The sequence below is a fragment of the Marmota flaviventris genome, chromosome 9 (genome assembly GCF_047511675.1).
Source record: "Marmota flaviventris isolate mMarFla1 chromosome 9, mMarFla1.hap1, whole genome shotgun sequence".
NCBI lineage: Eukaryota > Metazoa > Chordata > Mammalia > Rodentia > Sciuridae > Marmota > Marmota flaviventris.
The window spans coordinates 63109786-63135568 of NC_092506.1; the positions used below are offsets into that span (position 1 = coordinate 63109786).

The window sequence follows — 25783 nt, forward strand, 5'->3', positions numbered from 1 at the left end:
AGTTTACTTATTGTTCACATTTCATAGACTGGAAGATTTATATATCATAAGATTAATAAAATTCACAAGGGGGTCCTTCAAGGATTACAAACAAAGTTTGGAAACATGTCCAAACATGTCCAATGGTCTCTCTTCACCCTTGGAACCTAGTTTATAAAAAGTACACAAAAGACATGTGTGAACCAAATGAAGAATAGGATGGGACTCATAGGTGTATGCAAAACTGATTTCTCTAATTAGACTCTAAGCTCCTTAATGGAAAGGACAACATATATATGGTATTCAATAATCTATCCCTAATACAGTATCTGGCACATAACATATTCCATAACTACCTATGGAAGAAATGAATAAAGGTTGGTATTTCCTTTGGTTTACTATGGGGCACTATAAAATTTCTAATCCCTAACCTCCCTTGCAAAGGGTTGGAAGCTCTTCTCATGTGTTCTTTTTTTTTTTCAAGAGAGAGGGGGGGAGGAGAGGGGGAGAGAGAGAGAGAGAGAGAATTTTAATATTTTTATTTTTTAGTTTTCGGTGGACACAACATCTTTGTATGTGGTGCTGAGGATCCAATCCGGGCCGCACACATGCCAGGCGAGCGCGCTACCACTTAAGCCACATCCCCAGCCCTTTCTCATGTGTTCTTATGATATCCCATACTTCTACTAGTATATATGGTACTTATTACTTTATTGTAATTGTTTACTCCCCTCATCAATTTCCCACTTGTTTATGGGGCCTTTAATTACTTATTCACCTATGTCACTCTGGTACCTGGCAGAATCTAGAACTCACAAAAAATATGTTGGGAAGATTAATGGGTAGGTGGATGGATAGGAATAGATTCAGATTCAATCTGTCTTTCAGGAAATCTCTCTAGTGACCAACTACACCTATCTGCTAGAAAGATAAATGAAAAGAATGAATGAGTAAATCACTGGCCAAGAAATGTTAAAGATAATGACTGCTAGAGAAGTTTCCAGTAACTTATAGAATATTGAACCTGGCTTCAGGTCTACACAGTACTTACTTGATCTTTGACTTTGGGAACAGCCCTTTGACTTCTTGTTTTTTATGTTTCTTGACCTGTTTCTTTACCTGTAAAATAGATATTATAATTCCTCTTAGTCTGTCATTCAGAATTTTTGAACTTTGTTATAAATTATATCCTACTGTGAGCCTTCTGGTCAAAAATTTGTCTTGCAAGGGCCTAGGGGAAAAACCATAAGATAAAAGATCCAAGAAATAGCTGGATATAGATATAGACAGAGACAGAGGCACAGATGGGAAGAGGAATAGAAAGATAGTTTTTAATGACAATGAAGTATGGCTGGATTGTTTAAATAAGATATAAAAAGCACAAAGGAAAGGAAGAGATCATTTACATGATCATTTAAATGAAATAAATTTATATAAGATAAAAATAGTGAAGTCAAAGTTGAAAGATAAGATTTGGTCTGGGAAAAGATACTACTATGCATATAATGCAAAAGAAAATCAAACTCAAGCATACAGACCCAGACATACTTAATAAAAATTCCAATTTCCTATAAGGACTATTAGGTGAGAAGGTGTAGATCTATAACTAATGGGCCAAGAGGGGACATGACTCCCAGGTGAGATTTGCTCGAAAGTAATACTAAGGGAAGTGTGAACTTTATGGTAGAAAACCAAAAGTTTCTGACTTGAGGCTGCCTGTCTGGTTAAAGTCAGTTACCTCCAGTCTCTATCTCAAACTTGAAACACATGCTAATCTGACTGTAGTACCTCCTGTCTTCAAAACATAAATATATATTCTCTTTCTCTTCCTTGTGCAGGTATATGTGCACACACACAAAGAGGCAGGAATGTTCTCATCTGCTTCTGCACATATATTCTTGTTTCATTTCTTTGGGACATCACACTTCTGTGCTTATTTTTTTTGTCCGGCTCATAGACAACTTTCATGTACCTCCTAGGTCTCAGGTTGACCCTTCTCTGTGCTACCACCTCAGGCCCACTTCTTAAGAAAGAATAGGATGGGACCCATAGGATGGGACTCTGCCACACTGTCATCTTAGCTATAAGCAATATTGCATGTAGCATTCACATTTTCAGAGTGACAAATGTTTGCCAGTGTACCGCCTCAGGCCCACTTCTTAAGGAAGAATAGGATGGGACCCATAGGATGGGACTCTGCCACACTGTATTATAACAGCCTGCTTCCTTGACTGTTCCTCTCCCCCAACCTCAGGCTGAGTCCTTCCAAAACCTGGCCTGGGTCCTACTTATCTCTATTCCCAGAACTTCATACAAGATTTGGCCTACAAAGGAGTCTAAATGAGTGTTAACTGTACTTAACTGAGCCACAGACAAAATGCTATAGGAGCACTTCATTCTATACGTAAAAAAGGAAAAACAAAGGTCAGGAAAGATTTCACAGAGCAAGTGACATTAGAGTTGGATATTTAAAAATGAGAAATGACATCATATGTGGAAGTTAGAAAAAAGGAAAAGAAATGTGGGGAGGGACCTCATGAAAATTTAAGGGAGATCAGTAGACTAAAGGAAATGGGGGGACGGAAAGGGGAAATAGTGGGGAATTATATTGGCCAAATTATTCATATTGTATGCATACACGAATATGTAAAAACAAATCCCACTGTTATGTACAATTATATTGCACTGAAATAAATGTGAAAAAATGAGAAATTACAAAAGATGAACAGCAACAACAAAGAGCTACAGGAGAATCCATCCAAGTGGCCTTCCTCTCCCAACAGAGGTGAAGAAATCTAATCTGATATTATTTAGTGGTCATTATTTTCATATGAATGTTAACTTTTTCAAGACAGGTTTTTGTCCATTTTATTCAGGGATGTATCCTGACTGACTAGAACAGGGCATGCTCCATATTAAGCACTTCATTAAGAATTTGTTCCATTTGGATACTTAAGACAGGGATAAAAAAAAAAGGCACAATGAAATGTAACAGAGTATAATGTAATATTACTGTGTGATAACTCTAGGTCTCTAGAGTAGTAACTGATTTTCTTTTCTTTCTTTCTTTCTTTTTTTTTTTTTTTTTTTGTATTGTGGATTGAATCCAGGGACCTTTTACCACTGAGCTACATCTCCAATTCTTTTTTGTTTTATTTTTTTGAGACGAGCTCTTGCCAAGTTGCTGAGGGTCCCCCTAAGTTGTTGAGGATGGCCTTTACTTGTGATTCTCCTGCCTCAACCTCCTGAATCACTGGAATTACAGGTGTGTGTCACCAAGCTGGCTCAACCAGGTGTATTTTGTTCCCTTTGTATTCTTTAGTTCAATGCCAGGTAATATTGGTGCTCAATAAATATTTGTGGAAAAGCAAATTGATAATTGATTAAAATCTAGAATATGACTATATCCTAAAATTGTAAAAGCTCTTATGTAACAAAACACAACAACAACAAAAAACCTGGCTTCAAACTGGGTTTTGATACATACTATCTGGCCTTGGGTAAGTTCCTTAGTTTCTTCATCTGATAGGGTGGTTCTGGGACTAAATAAGAGGATGGATGTATATGCATGTAGAACATGGCCTGGCAAACATTTATCACTCCGAAATGTGAATTCTACATGCAACATTGCTTACAGCTAAGATGACAGTCGCTTGAGAGAATAATCGGTTAAGTGCCCTAACTGGTAGGAAAGGATGAAGGATAGCTCTACCCTCGCTCCTTTGGAGACTCCACATCTGGAGCGGGAAGACTAAGTTACGCAAATGAAGTTTCCAGCCGCACCTGCCTCCGCCGTCGCTTCCGCCTTCGAGGGGTCCGCGGAGGCGACGACCGGGTCAGGCGGGACGCGAGCCTGCGAGGCTCGCGGAAATCTCGGAGCTGCTCCACGGTGGCGCTTGCCACTACCTTCCTTACTCCTTAGTAACCGCGACGCCGCGGCTGGCCGTGTAGGCAGCAACCGGCGGCCGGAGCTTCTAACTACAAGTCCCGGCAAGCTCCGCGGTCACTTCCGCTTATAACCTCGCGTCATCTCGCCCCGAACTACGGATCCCGAAGGACTCCGAGCGGCGCGTCACGCCGGCAAATTCAGCCAATCGGCTTCGGACAAGTCGGAGGGGAGGGAGACGCAGAAGCAGACAAGATGGCGGCGGCGGCGGCACAGGGCGGGAGAAGTGGTGGTGGCGGAGGCAGTAGTGGGGCTGGTGGTGGCCCTAGCTGTGGGACAGGCAGCAGCCGCAGCGGCTTGTTAGATAAGGTAAGGAGTCGGTTCCTGGGGACAGTCAAATCCTGGGGAGGCTTGGGGAGCGGCGAGACCACCTTCCCATCCCCGCCCCCTTATTTTTGCGGCCTCTTGAGGAAAACCCTCGTCTAGCCCACCGACACGGGCTTGTAGCCCGCACATTCCCCACTTTAAGCCCGAACTTTCACCTCTTCAGGGCTTCTTTGTCAGAAATGTCCCTGGTCCTTAATGCTGGCCACCACAGCTTTTCATAATTTGATTACTCCCACACATCAACGTGGCCATCACTTTTCCCTTGTGCTGGTGTCCACCGTACAAAGTGCCCTTCACTGACGGGGAAAACTGAAGCCCAAAGAAATTAAGGAATCTACTCGAAGTTGGTAAACCCAAACTCCTCACCACATCACCCTCGTGTGCTGCTGCAGATTCCAAACGCTCCTTCAGTCTTTTTGCTAAAGTTTCTGGGCATGTTTACACGCTATTAATGAAAACATTTGAGTGTTGACTTAACCTGCTGGGCTGAAAGGAAACCTTAAGATTTTTCCCTTCATGTCTTCTTTACCCTCTGCCCTCTTTTCTTTGCCTGTTTGCAAGCGAGTGCACTACTATATACTACTGCTTGCCTCTTTCCTTCTGTGCCCGCCCAGTTTTTTTTTTTTTTTAATTGTTGTTTATTTTTTTTAACCGCACACTCAGCAACAAGGGTTTAAGGGAAAAAAGGGGCGGGGGGGGGCGCAGGTAGAACTGTTCCTGGGTTGTCTTTTCTTAGTCTTTGTACAGTATGCAGGAAGAAATAGTTTCAGGGAAACAAGAATCCTAGTATTGGTTCTGCGTTTAGCTCCGTGACCTTGATACACGCTTGCTCTTCCTACGCTTATTCATCTGCAAAATGAGGGATTTAACCTAAATGTACCCTAAGGTCTCTTTCATCTAGTAAACAAGATTTTTTACTTTCATTAGGAACAACAACTGTCAGATATTCCTGTGCCTAATATATAGTATGTGCTTAAGAAATGAATACATGATGGTGTGGAGAGGCTCAGATCCAGATCTTTTTGTCTTTTTTGAGTATCCAGGTTTGAATTACATGGTTCTAACACTTTTAACCCTTAAAGACAGGAATGCATTCTGGAGGCCTGCACAGTAAATTTTTCCAAGACATGTGAGAGCATTGGGAATTGATGGACGGTTTTATATACAAATTCTGAGTACCTCACAGCTGGTGATTGTCCCCCCCCCCCCACTAGCCTTCCTCTACCTTCCAGTTGTATCATCAAATATTAAGCATGGGCCTTCTGCTGAGGCAGAGATTACTGAATAAGGTGTCCCTTTGTGTGTGCTGGGATTTGGTTCCAGGAGCCCCTGTGGATTTTGATAACTGGAGGATGCTCAAGTCCCTTAGGTAAAATGGTGTGGTATTTATATATGAGCTGCACATCTCTAATATGCTTTAAATTACCCGTGATTACTTATAGTATATAATGTAAGTGGTATGTAAATAGTTGCTATGCTGTATTTTTTAGGAAATAATGACAAGAAAAGAAGTATACCTGTTTAGGACAGATTTTTTTTTTTTTTTTAGAATGTTTTTGTTTCATGGTTGATTAATCTGGATTTGGAGGGCCAGCTGGGTACTACATGGCATCATTATGTTATTGGAAGAACCTGGATTGAAGTATATCTGCTCCTTGGAAATAATATGAAGACTGGCAAGCCAGTTAATCTCACTAAGTTTCTTTTCTCCATCAGAAATATTAGGTCTCTGGCACCTACATTACAGATTGTTTTGGGAGAATCAAATGTGACAATATACATTAATAATCTCTGATTTCTGTAGTGTCCAGTACAGATGTGTGATGGTGGAGGAATAAATACATCAATAATCCTATTTCTGTGGTGCACTCCTGTTATCCCAGTGGGTTGGGAGGTTGAGACAGGAGGATTGCAAGTTCAAAGCCAACCTTAGCAACTTAGTTAGGCCCTAAGCAACTTTGAAAGACCCTCTCTCAAAATAAATAAAAAGGGATGAGGATATGGCTCAAGCGCTTATGGATTCAATCCCTGATATCAAAAAAAAGAGAGAATCCTATTACAGAATACTAAATAACTGAATGTAAGAGATGAGGTAGTCAAAATGTTAAATATATTTAAGAAGTATATGGTGTATTCAAATGTATACTTTCTTTTTGGTACTGGCGATTGAACTCTGGGATACTTGACCACTGAGCCACATCCGCAGCCCTATTTTGTATTTTATTTAGAGACCATCTCACTGAGTTGCTTAGCATCTTGCTTTTGCTCAGGCTGGTTTTGAACTCACTATCCTCCCATCTCAGCCTCCTGAGCTGCTGGATTACAGCCATGCACCGCTGCGTCCGGCCTCAAATGTATACCTTTTGCAGAAATTTAAGTGAGAGAGAATAATCCTTAGATCTAATTGATAAGGGTGAGGGCTCTAGAGGAAGGGCTCTTAGGTCTGAGAGTGGAGATTAGACCTTAATTTGAGGGAGAGAGGAAAAGCATATCAGCCAAGAAAGTCTCCTTGAGTGAAGATGATCAGAATGTGAGGGTCCCTTAGGTTTCTCAGGTAGTAAGTTAACTGGAAGGTTCTCCAAGGGGATTATAGTGACAAGTAAAATCAGATTGGGGTGGGCATGGTTTGCTTGAAGTTGGAGTAGAAGTTGTTGATGGTCTTTGATATAAAGTGATTTTAAAGGAAGTTATTCAGATTGTTTGGAGAGGTAGAAATTAGAAGTTTTCTAACAAAGGACCTATGCCATACTAGTGATTTCATGGAAAGAAAAGTAAGTTTGAATTCTTGTGTAGCATGCTAAAAGCCAGTTCAGTAATATATAACTTATCACAATAAGTATTGTGGATGTACATAGTCTTATTAAATTATATAATATCGATAAGTGTTCTTTATAAAGGGCTACATAAAAAGTGATGAGAACCCCAACTTGAGTAGTAGAAATAGATAAAAAGGCCTCACACAGGAGCACTTGAAAGTTTTAACCAAGAAGCGAGGGACAGAAGAGAGAGAGAGTACTCAGGAACTGTTTAAGTGCTTTTTCTTGGAAAATTTCATTTCAGCCTTACATTGAATTCTGAATTTTGCTGACTCTTACTGCACATGGGAATTAAGCTGTCACCTAATATGTCATACTGTATTGTATTTCTTCACTCATTTTGTTTTTGTTCAGTTTCCGTTGAAGGATTCTCTATAGTGCTCAAGACAGTAACTACTTATAGCATTGATTTTAGCAGAGAAAAAAACTACGTTAAGTGTTCAGAAACAGCTTAGAGGATGGTGTATTTAATTGTATGAAAACTGAGGGTACTGTGGGAGAGAGCATGCGAAAATTGTTTTCAGTGGAGCAGGATTGGAGTGAATAGAGAAGCTTTTGGTTTGTGGGAACAAGAGGTTGGTACCTTTAATAGTCCTTTATTTTGATGTATCTTGATTTTGTGGGGGAGGGTTTTAATTTCTGCAGCTGTAGTTTCATTTGCCATAAAGAATTGTCATAAAGTGAGGCACATGCTTCTAGTTTTCTCTTAAACAGACGTGAATTTCTGCTCCTCTGAAACTGTTTTTAAGAACACAACAATTCTTGTTTCCTGATTTTAAAATAAGTATGCAAATCTAGTCTTCCAGTGCCCTTTACATAATGACTTGACTTAGTTCATTGCACAAAGTTGCTTCACCCAAAATACATCAAGGCATTTTGTTCTGAGTGGCAGCTGTAAATAAAAGCTGCTTGCATAAATTGTTTTGGCTATTAACGTTGATTTGTTAAACTATGCTTTCCTGAAACTGTATCCAGGCTTTTTTAACCTCATACTTAGAGTCTGTCTTTGGCTGAGCTGTCAGCCTGATTTTCTATCTTAGTTGAGAGCTTAAGTTCTGGAGCTAAACTTATCTGTTTAGCTTTGAATTCTGGCTCTGCCACCTACCAGATGTGCTTCTTGGGCAAGTTAATAAATCTCTCTGTATCTCAGTTGCCTCACCTGTAAAGTGGGGATAATAATAATATTTGCCTTAAAAGTTAGTATTTGGCACACAGTAAGCACTCAAGAAAAAAGTACACGTGTGCAAATATATATAATTCCCACTTATCGCTGGTTCTTCTGGGTTTCAGCTTCCTTAGATAAATAAACATCACAGTGTGAGGTCTGATTACATGAAATTTCCTTGGGTATTAGTTAGGAATAACAGATTTCTGGACCTCTTCTCACATGAATTAGATCCTCTTGAGTCAAGGCCTGGACATTGCATTTTTCACACATATCTTGTATTTATTCTGCATTTTAACAGTGTCCTTCATGTTGAGAAATACTGGTCAGATTCTGGGTATATTTTGAATGTACAGCCAAAAATATATAACGATGGTAAGAATGTATAATACAAGGCAGAGAAAAGAATCAAGGATAACATGTTTTTGTTCCATAAACTGGATGAGTAGAGATGTCTTTTATTGAAATGAGGAAGACTGGGAGAAAAACACTTTTGAGGGATAAGCAGAAATCAAGAATTTGATTCTCCCTGGTACAGTGACACACACCTCCAATCCCAGCTATTCAGGAGGCTGAGACAGGAGGACTGTAAGTTTGAGGCTAGTCTGGACAACTTACTGAGACCTTGTCTCAAAAGAAAACATTTTAAAAGTCTGGGGATGTAACTCAATGGTAGAGTGCTTGCCTAGCGTGTCTGAGGCCCCGAGTTCCATCCCCAGTACCAGCAAAATAAAGTCTATTTAATTAAGTCTGATGTTATTAGACATTTAAGTGGAGAGGGCAAATGATGTATAGATGTCCAGTTTGGAAATGTGGAAGTTATCCACTTGTACATGGTACTTAAGCTCTAACACTTGGTATCACCTTTGGATGAGTATAGGCAGAGAAAAGGACCTAAGATGAGCTTAGGAGCTTGCCAATATTTATAGATCAGGAAGAAGACAAAAATCAAATAAAGAAGACAGACCTCAGTGAGAGAGGAAGGCAAGTCGTGTCCTAGAAGCTAAAGTTCACCTTTTTTTGTTTTATGTTTTAGTATACTCAACAAGGTTATACAACCATTACTACTATCTAATTTCAGAATATTTTTATTTATTTATTTATTTATTTATTTTTGAGGTACTGAGGATTGAACCCAGGGGAGCTCTATTCCCCAAATTCCTTAAACCCTCCACCCCTGCCTTTTTATTTTTAATTTGAGACAGGATCTTGCTAAGTTGCCAAGGCAGGCCTCAAACTTGGGGGCCTACTGCCTCAGTCTCTTGAGTAGCTGAGATTATAGGTGTGTGCCACTAACCATAGCTCTCAGAATATTTTTATAATCCCCCCAAAGAAACCCCATACTCTAGCAAGCATATCTTGTTCCTTACTTCAGCCTCTGGCAGCCACAGGTCTGATTTTTTTTTTTTTTTTAATTGTCAATGGACCTTTGTTTTATTTATTTATATGTGGTGCTGAGAATCGAACCCAGTGCCTCACACTTGCTAGGCAAGCGCTCTACCACTGAGCCACAGTCCCAGCTCCAGTTCTGATTTTTTATTAAGTGATGCTGGGTATTGAACACATGGCCTCACACATGCTAGGTAAGCACTTTGCCACTAAGCTCTACCTCCCAGCCCCTACAGAACTTTTTTGTTTGTTTATTTCCAGGGATTTGTCTATTCTGGGCATTTCATATAAATGGAATTATAAAATATTTGGCCTTTTGTGGCTATCTGCTTTCACTTAGCATGTTTTCAGGATTCATGCATAGTGTATCATATATTATTATTTCATTCTTTTTTTATGGTTAAATTATAATGCATTATGCAGATGTACCACATTTTGTTTACCCATTTATGAACTGACTTTTAAAAAATACCTTTGTTTTATTTATTTTTGTGTGGTACTGAGGCTTGAACCTAGTGCCTCACATGTGCTAGGCAAGCGCTATACCACTGAGCTACAACCCCAGCCCCTTATCAACTGACTTTTGAGTTGTTTCTACCTTCTGGCTATTTTGATTACTGTACTGTAGACATTTGTGTGGCTATACGTTTTCTATTCTCTTGATAATAAACCTATGAGTAAAATTACTGAGTCTAAAGATACTGTGTTGAAAGCAGCTATCAAAGTGTTTTCCCCTGTGGCTCAACCATTTTACATTCCCAGTAGGAATGGTTGGGTTTTCCCCCCTACTAGGAATGTTTGAAGGAATTTACAATACAGCTACATTTTTCTGAACAGATTACATATCGTTCTTGGAACATATGATCTGCCCCCTCTATAGAATAAGGACTCATCTCACACCCTTACTGCAGTTGTTTCACTTTGAGTCATTTTTAGTCTTAGACCTCATATATACTGGAGTCAGTAGTGAGATGTTTAAACCTTGGATTCAGTATCTGGAGCTGGCTCTCAAAGAACTGTAGTAGTATAGGCTTGTTAAGTTACGGTCAGGCTGGTGTAGAAGCAGCCTGGTCATTGCTAATATAGTTTGTGGCAGAGCAGAGAAATGAAAAAAATCTGAGTCAGTTTCTCTGGACTTGCCACTAATGTGCATGTTCATAATTTAATTGCCACATGGTAATTTTAACTTCCAACTAATTATAATCATATATGCAACTACTAATAAGCACTAGTAAGCCAGTGATTTCCTTTGCTGTATTATTTTTTGGCCGTTTTTTTATTTAAAAAAAAAAGATTGAAATTGAAGATTTGGTGTGTTGCTTAGAGCTATAATCGCTTTGTTGGGTTATCATGAATTTTCTGAATTCGGATGTAAATTAGGTGACTGCACATCCTCAAGATAGACATTTTCTTCCCAAATTTAACATTTTTTTTCTTTTAAAAAATTTTTTCTTAGTTGTAGATGGATACAATATCTTTATTTTTATTTATTTTTATGTGGTGCTGAGAATCGAACCCAGGACCTCACATGTGCGAGGCAAGTCCTTGCCAACAACTTACTACTACAGATCTTTTCTTGTTAAATGTGGGCATGTGAAGGGGGTAGGGATTCATATATATTTATAGCTCAAAATAGTAATCTCTGCTTCTGAGACTACTTTTAGTTAGTTTTCATTATCTCCTTATGAGATCAAAAGGAAGAAAAATATAAGTTAAAGCATCTCAAGCTCCATATATAGAAAGGGATAGTTATCCTTTTTCTTCCTATGTTCCTTTTCCTGGAAAATGACACATGACTCAGACAAGTCATCCAAGCCCTAATTCTTAATAGGTGGTGATCTGTTTCTTTTTCACGTTCCTTATAACTGTTCTGTCACTAAGCTTTGCCAGTTCTACATTGTAAGTATTCCCTTTTTGTCCCCCTGCTGCTATTGTTGAGCATTCAGGTTTTGTACTTACATCAGGCACCATCTGATGTGTTTGTCTGTGTTGGTTACTCCTCTGAAGACCATCTGCCAGGTTGCCACTTAAATGACTTTTTAAAAAAAACAAGTTTTGTCATTTCCCTGCTTAAGATACTGTCCATCGCCTGCTTCAGAATAAAGTTCAAATTGTTCAGCCTTGTAAATAATACTGTGTAGAAGAATATGGTCTCTCTCTCATATGCCCCATTTCCTACTACTTTTCCCTCTTGTAGTTTATATCCATTTCTGAAATGGGTAGACCAAAGAAGGGAAGAGGAAAAGTTTATTTCTCTTAGAGCCGTGCACATTTCTTTAAGTCAGAGTGGGGTCCTTTCATTGATCACTCCTTCTTGCCCCCATTCTTCACCTCTCCTGTGTGAATTGAGGAATTCGTTGAGTTTTACTACTGATGTCAAGCAAAGAAAATTTATGAAACAGTCCACTGAGGTCCTTGATATCACTACAGAACTTCTGTTTTCACTGTTATTAAAATAAGAATAGAAAGTGTAAATGCTGTTATGTTAAATTCAAGACAATTTGCTGGGCATGCTCTAATGACCAAGATTTTGTCTGTCTCCCCCACCCCCAACTCTTTTAAAGCCAAAAGGTGCATGGGGAATAGGAGAAAGCAGTAATCCCCAAATCAGTTAATTCAGAAAATGACTTCCTGTATTATTTATGTATCCTTTAAGCCTGGGTTGCATTTAACATCCTTCTCAAGCACTTCAAAAATGAAATTCTTTTGTGGGGTGGGGGGACTGGGGATTGAACTTAGGGTCACTCGACCACAGAGCCACACCATGTGCATATATCACCCTTGGCACAAATAATGACTAAGCACTATTTGTGAGTGTGTGTGTGTGTGTGTGTGTGTGTGTTTTAGAAACAGGGTCTCACTGAGTTGCTTAGCGCCTCACTGTTGCAGAGGCTGGCTTTGAACTCAGTCCTCTTGCCTCAGCCTCCTGTGCTTCTGGGATTACAGGTGTGTGCCACTGTGCAAAAAATACATAAATAAATAAATAAATAAATAAATATTTTTAAACATGGCTATTTCTCTTTATTTACCAGGTTTGACAATAATTAGTTGTTTTACAACTATCTTTCAAAGGGATTATTTTATTAGGATAAATGCAACTCAGTGTTAATACATAGATGGTAGATTTTAATGTATTCTAGTCATTGTTCTATCAAATGTTAGAATGTTTTATCTTTTTAAAATTTGTTCTGATTAGTTATATATGATATTTGAGAATGCGTTTTGACACATTGTACACAAATGGAGCACAACTTCTCATTCCTCTGGTGCAGAGTCACACCAGCAGTGTAATCGTATTATATATATATAGGCATGTATGTAGGGTAATAATGTCTGTCTCATTCTACTGTCCTTCCCATCCCCACAGCCCCACCTTCCCCTTACTCCCCTCTGCACAATCCAGAGTTTCTTCATTCTTCCCTACCACCCTTACCCCCCAAAGGATCAGCATCTGCTTTTCAGAGAAAACATTCAGCCTTTGGTTTTTTGGGATTGGCTTATTTCACTTAAAGTGATAATCTGTATTCCATCCATTTACCTGCAAATGCCATCATTTCATTCTTCTTTAAGGCTGAGTAATATTCCATTGTGTATATAAACCGCATTCTCTTTACCCATTTATCTGTTGAGGGACATCTAGGTTGGTTCCATAGTTTAGCTATTGTGAATTGAGCGTGGCTGTGTCACTGTAGTATGCTGATTTTAAGTCCTTTGAGTATATGTGGAGAAGTGAGATAGCTAGGTCAAATGTGATGGTTCCATTCCAAGTTTGCTGCAGAATCTCCATACTGCTTTCCATAAGGGTTGCACCAACTTGCAGTCCCACCAGCAGTGTATGAGTGTACCTTTTTTCCCACATCCTTGCCAACACTAATTATACTTGTATTGTTGATAATTGACATTCTAACTGGAGTGAGATGAAATCTTAGAGTAGTTTTGATTTATGTGCAGTTTTTTAAAAGAGAAATATTTTTTTTTTTTTATTTTTCAAGTGTAGAGGGTAGAAGAGACATTTTCAGATGCATACTTTATTTCCATTATGCATTTTTAAGGAAACCACTAGATTTGTGCTTCACCAAATCAAGGGAATAGTGAACCAAGGAAAGAGTAAGATATAATAAGAAAAGGGAATCCAGTCTAAGAGAGATTAAGGAAAACCCCAGTGTCATAGTAAAGGGAGAGTCCAGGATGATAGTTATGCAGCAGGTTGGAGAGCAGCAACATTTAGATTGAAACAAGTCTGAAGTCTCCAAGAATTTTCTCCAAGAAGAGGAAAAACAATTGGCATAGAATTAAAGAATAAATTGTTGATAAATATATTGTATGGTAAAAACAAAAAACTAGCTAAAAATAAAACAAAAAGCTATGCAGGAAATAAAAAGTAAATCTAGTATTCTATATGACTTATTTGTTAATAGCATTTATGGTTGTAAACTCTGAGTTCATGATCTGACAAAAATTAAGGTGTTATATAAGACCAAATCCATATTGATCTATGACTATATCAAAAAGATGGTGGAAAGGGGCAGGAAGAATAACTGTGTAGCAAGGGGCTAAATTTCATTTTTCATAGTGAGAAATCAGTAGATATAATGCCAAAAAACTGAAAAATTTAGTAGCAATATCCCACCCACATCTGGCACAGGCAGTTGGATCCCAGTTCCTCCATGTGGAGTGAACTGGCTGCGAAATAAGGCTGAGAAAAAGAAGGTGATGAAAAGACCACAAGACAGGGAAGTAACTTTGAAAAGCAAGGGTGGGACAGCTCTACGTCATTAGGGGTCCAGCTTCCACACTGGAAAAAGAGAGTGGGAGCCCAAGTTTGGTTTATTTATACAAAGGAACTTCAAAGGTGTTCTACAGAATGTTCTTTGCCAAATAAGGCAGGAAGTGGGCTGTCCCATTGGTAGAGCAAGGGCAGAGATCTCACGCCTTGGGCATTCTACACATGGGAATGCCAGGGATCGTCCCCAAGGGGAGACCTAAGTCCCCCATGGCTCGGTACCCAGTAAAAGACCACTCAAGTAGCTTCACAGGTGGTGCACCACAGCGATATGTTTTGAAAGGATATTAGAGGTAAAACCCACAATATCAACTATAGGAGATGAGAATAGTTGTCTCTCTTTGGAAAGTAGGAAATGACTACGGACTTATGGCAAAGCAGAGATTGCTAGTTGTTGGTTTTTTGTTTGGTTTGATTTGTTTTTTGCGTGCCTCCCGCAAGAACTAACTTGAACTAAGTTTAAAAACTAAGAACTCTTAGGCCTTAAACCATGTGCATATATCATATCACCTTGGTACAAATAATGGCTAAGTAAATACATTTGATCATTGGTTATGCCCAGTATGCACGTATCTATTATATACTGGAGGTAATGAGGGAAGAGGAATTGTGTATGAAGCACAACATCCAATTTGTCTTTTAGGTGACACGGGACAGGGACAGTACTGTCTCCATCAGAGGTTTACAAGACCACCCTGATTGGTGATTTGCTAGAAGCACTAATAGGACTCAGTACATACTGCTACTCAGGAAAGATTAATACAGCAAAAGAATACAAAGCAAAATCAGCAAAGGAAGAAAAGCTGCACAAATGAAATGCAGAGGAAAGCAAGCACAGGATTCAGAGTCCTCTGCTGTTGGAGTCCCATAGGACATGCTTACTTCCTCTAGCAGCGAGATGGCAACAGTACCTGTGAAGTAGTGTCAGCACCGAAAGTTTATTAGGGATTCTGTCTGGGTTTCTTTTATTAGGGCTGATTAAGTAGGCAACCCTCAGCCTGGTGTTTGCCAGATTCCCAGAAGGAAAAGTGTTTGGCATAGTTGAATTGTTTATATAAACAGTTTATATACAACAAGCCACTCTTATTTGGGGAATATTTTATATTACTGTAGGGACTGTTATCAGATGCCATTCCAAGACCAACTTTGCAAACAGACCTTTCTAAGGGTGGCAGGCTCATTCTTGTGCTCTTTTCTGCATATTGTCCTCCACTGATTTATCCTCTGAGGTCATATGTGAGTGTTTTCCTTTTTTAAAATATTTTTTAGTTGTTAGTGGACTTTTGTTTATTTATATGTGGTGCTGAGAATTGAACCCAGTGCCTCACTCATGCTAGGCAAGCACTATACCACTGAGCCACAATCCCAACTTGAGTTTTTCCCTTTTTATTGCAGTTTTAACTTAGTGTGAAGGAAGACAGGAGTGAGGAAAAAAGATTCTAAAATAACTCTGAATAGCAGCAGAGAGATCATGGAGAATACCATATATTTTAGTCTTAAGAGTAGTTTTGAGAATGATGGAAAATAACAATCAGAAAAATAAGCATCTTGTGTCAGTCACTGCCCTCTTTATTTACTTTGAAATGGACTAAGTTTTTCAGGCATACAAAATGGATGATGCTACCATCTCTTCAGAAATCAAATTATAATCTTTCTTTAACTTATGCCATTTACTGGAAATATTACTGTTTTGCTTGTTTTCAGGTACCAGACGGTGAAATTAGTGCTGAGGCTATTTCAACACATGCTGAAATGGCTGCTTTTCTTTCTTTCTTTCCTTCCTCCCTCCCTCCCTCCCTCCCTTCTTCCCTTCCTTCCTCCCTCCCTTCCTTCCTCCCTGGCACTGGGGGATTAGACCGAAGTGTGGTCTACCACTGAGCTACATTCCCAACCCTTTTAAATTTTATAAATTTTGAGACAGAATTTACTAAGTTGCTGAGGCGGCCTCTGAACTTGGCATTCTCCTACCTCAGCCTCCCAAGTAGCTGGGATTACAGCTGTGTGCTGCAGCACTCCTGTTTCTGTATGTTATCCCTGAACATTGTTAAGAAATTATCTTATGAATTGTAGAGGCAAGTTTCTCTTCTGGGATGTACTGCAGGCGATGATATTGTCTTTTAGTTGACACAGTACAGGGTCTGTGGTCTCTTTGAGAATATGATTTTTCTTTTAATTTTCAATTTTTTTTTTTTTGGTTGTAGTCAGACATAATATCTTTGTTTTATGCCGCAGTCTGGCTGGGCACAATTCAGGAGCCACTTGTCAAAAGAAACGAACTTTATTTTTAGAACACACTCACCACACAGCACAGCTCCTCAGGAAAAACCCTCAGAGCCCAACTGCCACCACAAGCTCAACTTCCCACAAGCCTCTCAACCTCCCCCACTCCTCCTGCTCTTGAGGCAGATTGGCTGGATCGCATGGGCGGAGCCAAAAAAAAGTCCCCCAGTGAGCAGCTCCATGGTCTGAAAGGGCGGGGAAACAGCCCAGTGAGCATCACCGCAGAGGAGCCAATCAGTTGGCAGCTAGAAGTTTGCTGGGGCCGCTGTGAGCCAATCATCAGCTGGCAGCTGGAAGTTTGCTGGGGCCCCTTCTGCTGTGGTTCTCAACATCTCCCCCTCTCTGTTTAAACAACAAGCATGTGGCTTAGGGACCGTGCCTGCCTTAGGTTGTCCAATAGTACATATGGTCCTTACTTGTCATTGGATGAGCTGACGTCAAGGCGTCAGCCTCCTGTCTTAGGTTGGTACCATTGCAATTGGATCTTACCCATCATTGACTACCGGTCCAGCATACAGCCACACCTGTGGATAGGTCTTTGTACCAGCCGGGGGGGGGGGGGGGGGGGGGGGGGGGCGGTGAGGTTCTTTGCCTCACCAATATTGGCCCCCAAATTTTAGCTGAACGACCATGACAAGCAGAAGGGAGGAAGATACACCAAGCCAATTGACGGCTCCTTTTGAAAAAATTGTACCACCAATGACACCATCAGCAAAAATACCCCAACACTACCACAAGTCGCTGCACCAACAGATAGTTCACAATGCATACAGGTGAGTTCACAATACATACAAATGATACATAGTCCAGGCAAGTTCTGCAAGCGGTTCAGTGATGGCTCCTTTTGGAAAAATTGTACCACCGATGACACCATCAGCAAAAATACCCCAACACTACCACAAGTCGCTGCACCAACAGATAGTTCACAATGCATACAAGTGAATTCACAATGCATACAAGTGATATATAGTCCAGGCAAGTTCTGCAAGCAGTTCAGTGATGGCTATTGCAGAAGCTGTAGATTGGTTTTATCTTTGTCTTCAACTGCACTGGGATGAAGGTAGGAATTCTGACAATAATGGCTAAAGAAAAATATTATGTAACATTCCAGAAGGCACTAAAAGAAAACAATTTTCTGAACAATTTACATTATCTTGAATAGAATTATTAAATATAATGAAAAGGAAAGGTGAAAGTAAACAAACAGATCTGTTAACCTCCTTTTTTGTTCACATATTAAAACAACCCTCAACAGCTGTTTACCCAATTTAAATTAAACCATTTAAATCACCTGAATAAAAAAAATATATATTTAGATCCATTTTTTCATGAGCGCTCATCATATATGATATATGGACATACGTACATACAAACATACAACATAAAACACAAGTGTGCACACATAATACATACAACACATAATAGTAAAGGCCTTATAACTTTTTACAGGTGAAATCTCCATTGCAATGTTTAAAAACTCTATAGTCAAAAAATAGAACTGATCAGCAAAACATGAACCTAGGTCTGTTTGAGCTCAAAAAACAAAATAGAATGTGGGAAAGGGCAATAATAAAATAGATATTGAAAAAAGCATCCTGGTTCTGTCGCAGATGTAAGGATAGCCAAACTGGAGTTTTGGATATCAGCTGTTATGGATTTGAGCCAAATCATCTTCTTTTTGGTCTGTAGAAATTGCTTTAGTTAATCTCTCTGGAATCCAAATTGGCTGTTGTTCTCCCTGTGGAAACACACAAACAGACCTCCGACTCCAGACAATTACTGGGTCAGGACCTTTCCAAGTCCTGTTAAAATATCCTTCCAAAGTACCTTGGGCTTTTATGTACATTTTTTGGATACATATGCCTTTCCGCAGCACTAAGTCCTGATGAATCCAAATTTAAAAAGTTTAGAGTAAAAAGGGTTATTTTTTTAAGTTTATCTTTGGGGAATATATACCCCTTCCCAATTCCCTCTTTTTGCTTTAATAAGTACATTTTAATAGTTTGATGAGCTCTTTCAACTCTGCCTTGTCCCTGTGGATTATATGGGATTCCTGTTATATGAGTAATGCCAAATGATGAGCAAAATTGTTTAAAAGAGGTAGAAGTAGAACCAGGGGCATTATCTGTTTTTAACTGTTTTGGAACGCCCACAGTGGCAAAATTTTGTAAGCAATGAGCTATAATATCTTTAGTTTTTTTCTCCAGCATGAAGGGAGCCCATCAAAAATCCGGAAGAAGTATCAACTGTAACATGCAAATATTTTAATTTTCCAAATTCTGGCAAGTGTGTGACGTCCATCTGCCAAATATGGTTAGGTATCAGTCCTCTAGGATTGACTCCAAGATTAACTTGTGATAAAAAGGTCACACAATTTTGACATTGTTTTATTATTTGTCTAGCTTGTTCCTTAGTTATTTTAAAACGCTTTTGTAAAGTATTAGCATTGACATGGAACTTTTTATGAAAACTTGTAGCTTCTTCTAGTGTAGAGAAAACATGTATGTCTAAATCTGCTAAAGCATTGCCCAAACTAAGGGCTCCAGGCAATCCTGTATGTGCCCTGATATGCCCTATAAAGAATGGATCTTTTCTGTCCCAGATTAGACTTTGTATAGTGGAAAGCAAAGAGAAAACAGTAGAGGAAGGGGAAATCCTACCAGCATCTTCAAGGGATACTATAGCATTAACTATATACTGACTATCAGAAAATAAATTAAATACAGAATCTTTAAACATCACAAAAGCTTGTAATACTGCATTAAGCTCTACCTTTTGAGCTGATTGTTTGGGTACTAAAAATGTAAAAGTTTGATCAGGGGTAACTATTGCTGCTGTACCATTATTTGACCCATCAGTGAATATATTTGGAGCATTCACGATAGGTGTTTTTCTTGTCATTTTTGGAAAAATTACAGGATGCGATGACCAAAAAGACAATAAAGGATTAGATGGTAAGTGGTTATCAAGTGAAACATTAGATTTGCACATGATTATTGCCCAAGTATTTAACTCATTAGCTAACTCATCAATTTGATCCATAGTATATGGAGTAATAATTTTATTGGGAGAAATTCCAAACACTCCCTTTGCTGCTTTTATTCCTTTGAGTATTAATTGTCCTACAGCTTCAGGATACCTAGTAAGAATAGTGTTAGGAGAATAAGATAAATGATTCCATAATAATGGACCTTCTTGCCAAAATACTCCTGTAGGAATATTTTTTGTTGGTAGTACAATAAATAATAAAGGCAAACTTATATCAGTTCTATCCAAATGCATATTTTCCATATATGTTTCAATGATTTTTAATGCCTTTCTTGCTTCAGGCGTTAACATTTGGGGTGCATTTGGATCTGATGGACCTTTTAGGATATCTAATAAAGGTCCCAACTCTCCTGTTGGTATACCTAGATAAGGCCTTATCCAATTTATGTCTCCTAATAACTTTTGAAAGTCGTTAAGTGATTTGAGTTGATCTACTCGTATTTGAATTTTTGGTGGACGGACCATGGTTGAGGATAATAGAACTCCTAAATAATTAATTGGAAAATTTAATTGTACTTTATCTATTGCTATCTCTAGATTAAAATTTTTTAATAAGTTTGTAAGTGTGGCATAACATTCTAGCAATGTGTTTTATCTTTGTGTGCTAATAATACATCATTCATATAGTGAAATATTTGTAGTTCAGGATTTTGATTTCTAAGTGGCTGGATTAGTTTGTTAACATAAATTTGACACATAGTTGGGCTGTTAGCCATCCCTTGAGGGAGTACTTTCCATTCATATCTCTGATCAGGACCTTCATGATTCAGTGCAGGGATAGTAAATGCAAAACGAGCACTATCTTCAGGATGAATTGGAATTGAAAAAAAACAATCTTTAATATCTATAACTAAAACATACCAAGTTTTTTGCAAAGCAGACAATTGAGGAATCCCCGATTGAGCAGGTCCCATAATAACCATCTCATTATTAATGGCTCTTAAATCTTGCAATAATCTCCATTTACCAGATTTCTTTTTGATGACAAAAATGGGAGTATTATGGGGAGATACAGAAGGTTGTATATGTCCTTCCGCTAATTGTTGTTTGACCAGGTCATGGACTGCTTGTATCTTTTCTTTAGTCAGGGGCCACTGAGGAACCCATACTGGTCTTTCTGATTTCCAAGTAATTTTTATGTCTCAGTGGCCCTTTCTGAAAATCCAACCCATGTCTGTCTGTTCCTTGATCTATTTGTATTGGTGCTGCTATACCTTGTTCTTGTTTTTCTAATCTTTTTCGTTTCCTAAAACCTTGTCTAGTCATAATAGTGGGTGCATTTTGGTTGATGTTATTTGTTAATGTCAAACCTAATTGATCTAGGACATCTCTTCCCCATAAATTTACGGGAAGATGATCCAATACATATGGCTGTATAGTTCCTTCACATCCTTCAGGATCCTTCCAATCTAATACCATTGCACTTCTATGGGGATTAGTCGCCACTCCTAGGCCTCGAAGCGTTTGAGTGGCTTGTTGTAATAGCCAGTGTTTTGGCCATTCTTGACGAGAGATGATGCTAAGGTGTGCACCTGTATCCAGTAGCCCATTAAATTCATGTCCTTGAATATTTAGTTTTAGCATTGGGCGAGAATCTAAATTTAAAGAAAGCATAGCCCAATCTACACCTGTGGAGCCTAATCCCTTGGAACCTCTTTCTATAGTACTACTGGAAAATTTATCATGTAGGCTGGGTATTATTAGTAACTGTGCTATTCTATCTCCTGGTGAAATTACTGATATACCTTTTGGAGAACTGGCTATAATTTTTATTTCACCTTCATAATCGGGATCAATTACCCCAGGACTTATCATAAGTCCTTTTAGAGTAGAAGAACTGCGTCCCAATAATAAGCCTACTGTTCCTTGGGGAAGAGGTCCTTTTACCCCTGTGGGAATGATTTGAACTCCCATCTCTGGAGTTAGTACTGCTCTGGTGGAGGCGCAGATGTCCAACCCTGCGCTCCCTCTGGTTTGTCTGATGAGAGATCTAATGGACAATGTGTCCTGGCACTACCCTGATGGGGTTGCTGGGTTCCTCCAGTGCTCCGTATATTTGTGGTCTTGGGCCCCGGAGCATTGGCCCCCCCCCGTCCATTCTTTTGGCAACAGAGCCTGATGCTTTGTCCACGATATCGTGGATAAACACCTGGTCCTTGTTCGTTTTTTGATAATGGAGTACCCTCTATGGTGGTTTGAGAACGGCATTCATTATCACAATGTCTCCCTCTACGGCATTGTGGGCAAATACCCGGTATTCTACTCCTTTGATACCTAGTTTTGTTAAACCCTCCTCCTATGGGGCAATTCCTTTTAAAATGTCCTGTTTGTTCACAATTGTAGCATATTCTTGGTCTGGCATCTAAAACCCGTTTTACTGCAGCTGCCACGACTTGCCCTTGTTCATTAATGTCTCTACATAATTTAATATATGTGTTTAAATTTTCATGTTTCCATGATCTAATGACTTCTCTGCACCAACGATTCGCTTGCTCATAAGCCAGTTGTTTTATTAATGGCATTGCTTGTTCTGTATTCTCAAAAACTCTGGTAGCTGTTTGAATAAGCCTATCTACAAATTCAGCATAAGGTTCATTAGCTCCTTGTATTACCTTAGATAATTGACCTCGTAAACCTCCATGTCCTTGTAAAGTCTTCCATGCCCTAACCGCATCTATAGCAATTTGTGCATATACGCCAGGATCATATGCAATTTGTTGCTGCTGATCCTCATAAGGTCCCTTTCCTAACAACATATCTAGATTTCTCTGAGGATAACCAGCTGCTGCATTTTGCCTAGCCGTCTCCATGCAAAATTCCTCATTGTCAACCTTCCATAACAGGTATTGTCCTCCATTTACCACAGCTTTACACATATTAGCCCAATCTGCTGGCGTCATTCAAGTTGTTAATGAATTCGACCATGCTTACAGTGAAGGGTGCTTGAGGACCATAGGTTGTTACAGCCTCTTTTAGCTGCTTCACTGTTTTGAAATTTAAAGCATTGTGAATTCGCTGCCCTCCTGCCTCAAATACAGGGCATGTTAATATTTGAGATCCTGTCTCAGGATCCCGTCTATTAACTGCCGGGGTTGGGGGCCTCCCAGCATATGGAGATGGTGTTGTTGGTTGGACACTTACGCCCTCTGGTGATAGAAAGGTGTTAGTAGCAGTCTCCTGTTGTAACTTTTCCCCTGATGGCTTTTTCTGCTCTAAACTTTCTTTCTCTGTCTGACTAGCTCGAGAGGCCTTCTCTTTTACTTGAATTTTTACCTCTGTCTGACTAGCTCGCGAGGCCTTCTCTTTTACTTGAATTTTTTTCTCTGTCTGACTTATTTTTATGTGGTGCTGAGGATTGAACCCAGCGCCTCGCACGTACTAGGTGAGCACTCTATTGCTGAGCCACAACCCCAGCCCTACTTAAAACTTTTAAATGATTTTATTTCATAAATTTTATTTTGAATTTTTATTGTGAATTTTCAAGGTCTTTTCTTTTGCTTGTATATATCAAAATGAGGTTTACTTGACTGAGTGCATGTGATCTAGCTATGTAGCTAGAAAACCCTATAATTCATGATTCAATTGGTATTTTTAGAATTTGATATTGTGTATGATTTGTAGGTTGGCAGGTTGTAAGAATCAGTATTGCAGCATGCTATCATGAGTAATGTTCTGAAAGAAAAATTTTGTTTTTATAAGGCACCAGAGGGAAAATTTTTGATTGACTTAATCACTTTTAAGCATGACTGTTCTAGTTCATGGGTTTTTTTTCCCCTCAACAAGTTTTATAGAACAGTTCTTTTTGTGTACTGGTGTATAGAATCACAGTCCAATTTTAAAAAGTTGATAAGATATAAATGTTTTCTGTTCTTCAGTAAACTAATCCATTCTGAAGCCAAATCAATTTCGAATTTTTATGAAATACAATATTTGTTTACTCTATCTTAAGTAAGAGTTGCTAATAAAAAAATGGAAAAAAAAGAATAAATGTTGGCTAATGTGATCTATCCAAGATTTCTCATTATTTATAAACACTCTGTTTCACTTAAGCTGCATTCACTTAATCAGTTGAATTTTGAGATTTTTTTTTAACCATATAATACATTCACATGTTTTTAAAAGTTTTAGTGGCTCACTCTTCATCCATTTCCTTCTCTCTTCCCATGTAGGATATCTGGATGTACCATAGTTGATTTAATCAGCCCCCTTTAGATAAATACTTGAGTTACTTCTAGTTTTTTTTTCTTCTATGAAAAGATATATAATATTTATATTATATATAAGTATTGTATATTTATATATAATATAAAATATATTATTTATATTATATGTAAATAATATATAAAGCTATATATTATAATGTTGCAGTGAGTAGCTTTATATATTATTTCATATGTGTGTAGTTATAGAAAAATTTCCAGAAGTGGATGTTGAGTCCAGGTAGCTAAATTCACTTGTAGATCTTATAATATTTTGAACATCTGCTCACAACATGTGAAACATCAGTTATCTCTGAATAGCAAGCAGTATGTGGAAAACTTTTCTAAACCTCTGTTTATAACGAAATTAAAGCAGGTTTCTCCGAAGTCACATAACTAATTGATGCTGGGACTGGGTCAGGGACTTGGTTTGTGATTGAAAATTTAGTGCTCTAACAGATTGCACTAGATTACTGTACATGCTGTAAAATTAAAATTAAGACATCCTGTTAAAATGTAAAAGTTGTTAGTGGACAACTAATGGGGGTTTTTTGTTTGTTTATTTTTTACTTGTTTTTGTCTATATTTTGTGATGGTGTTGGGAATTGAACCCAGGGCTTTGTACATGCTAGGCAAGTACTATCACCCCTGACAAAGAAGTATTTATTAAAGGAAACCCTGCCCATTCTGTTTAGTGTATAAATTCCTGCATGTATTTTCTGAGTTTTGTGGTTACAGAATGAAAGGATGAACAAATGGAATTCTTTTCTTTACTCACATTTGAGTGAAATGGGGATGGAGAATATGATTACACGCTCACAGAGACTAGCCTGTGTAAGTGTTCTGGTTCTGGGCTTGTACAAGATTTTGACTTCTCTGCTTAGAGACTATTAACATCACATGAATGTCAGAAGTACCGACTGATTCTAGTGGCCTAGTCTCCTCTTCTTCAGCCTCTTTTTTTTTGTTTTGTTTTGTATTTTAGCTCTCCATCATCAAAAGGCAAAGAATAAATGTTATGTATACTTGAGGATACTCTTAAGAAAGCAGCCTGTTTTATTTTAATTGAGATGTCGGGTTTCTTGATGAACAATTTTTCTCTTTGTTTTACAGTGGAAAATTGATGATAAGCCTGTAAAAATTGACAAATGGGATGGATCAGCTGTGAAAAACTCTTTGGATGATTCTGCCAAAAAGGTACTTTCTTGAGGGTCCATGAGCATGTATACAGATGACAGCCCATTTCCTGAAGATCTTTTTACTCTGTTAACTTGAAGTATCCTTAATTTTCAATGTTAGAAAATAAGGCATACAGCAGTTTCCAGAACTCTTACAGAATAATTGGGGATGGGGGGTGTATGTTAAAATGTAAATGTTGGGGCTGGGGCTGGGGTTGGGGCTGTGTCTCAGTGGTAGAGCACTTGCCTGGCATGTGTGAGGCACTGGGTTTGATTTTCAGCACCACATATAAATAAATAAATAAATGTATGTATGTCCATCAACAACTAAAAAAAAAATTTTTTAAATGTGAATGTTGGCTAGCTCAGAAAAGTTGGTAATTTATTGTTTTTGAGATGAATTCCCTTAGAGCACAAAAGATTGAGAGAAGATTGGTCATTTATCCATGGTTAGTCATTTCTCCATTTGAAAAGGGAAAAGAAAAGTTTTAACTATATCCTATCGGGAAAGTTGAGGATTTAAAAATATATATATTGTAAGGAGTTAATGGACTTTTTACCTAGGATCCTTTATAAATGACTTAAGTTGTCTTTGTTTAGAATGGTAAAATACCTGTTGGAGAGAACTTTTTGTTAATTCATATAATTTTTAACAACCTTTTCATAGAAATCA

At 38.5% G+C, this 25783-nt stretch overlaps 2 protein-coding genes across 2 annotated transcripts in view; one reads left to right on the forward strand and one right to left on the reverse strand.

Annotated features, from left to right (window-relative positions):
* Xrra1 (X-ray radiation resistance associated 1) overlaps positions 1–1095 on the reverse strand; it is a 62636-nt gene extending 61541 nt beyond the window's left edge. The window contains exon 1 of the mRNA XM_027942746.2: positions 1031–1095. The gene's annotated coding sequence lies outside the window, so the exon portion shown is untranslated. The remainder of the gene's footprint in view (positions 1–1030) is intronic.
* A 3003-nt stretch (positions 1096–4098) lies between these two features.
* The window catches only part of Spcs2 (signal peptidase complex subunit 2), a 32660-nt gene continuing 10975 nt past the window's right edge, over positions 4099–25783 (forward strand). The window contains exons 1-2 of the mRNA XM_071616485.1: positions 4099–4234; positions 25046–25129. Coding sequence (XP_071472586.1) covers positions 4121–4234; positions 25046–25129 — 198 coding nt within the window. The 5' untranslated portion in view covers positions 4099–4120. The remainder of the gene's footprint in view (positions 4235–25045; positions 25130–25783) is intronic.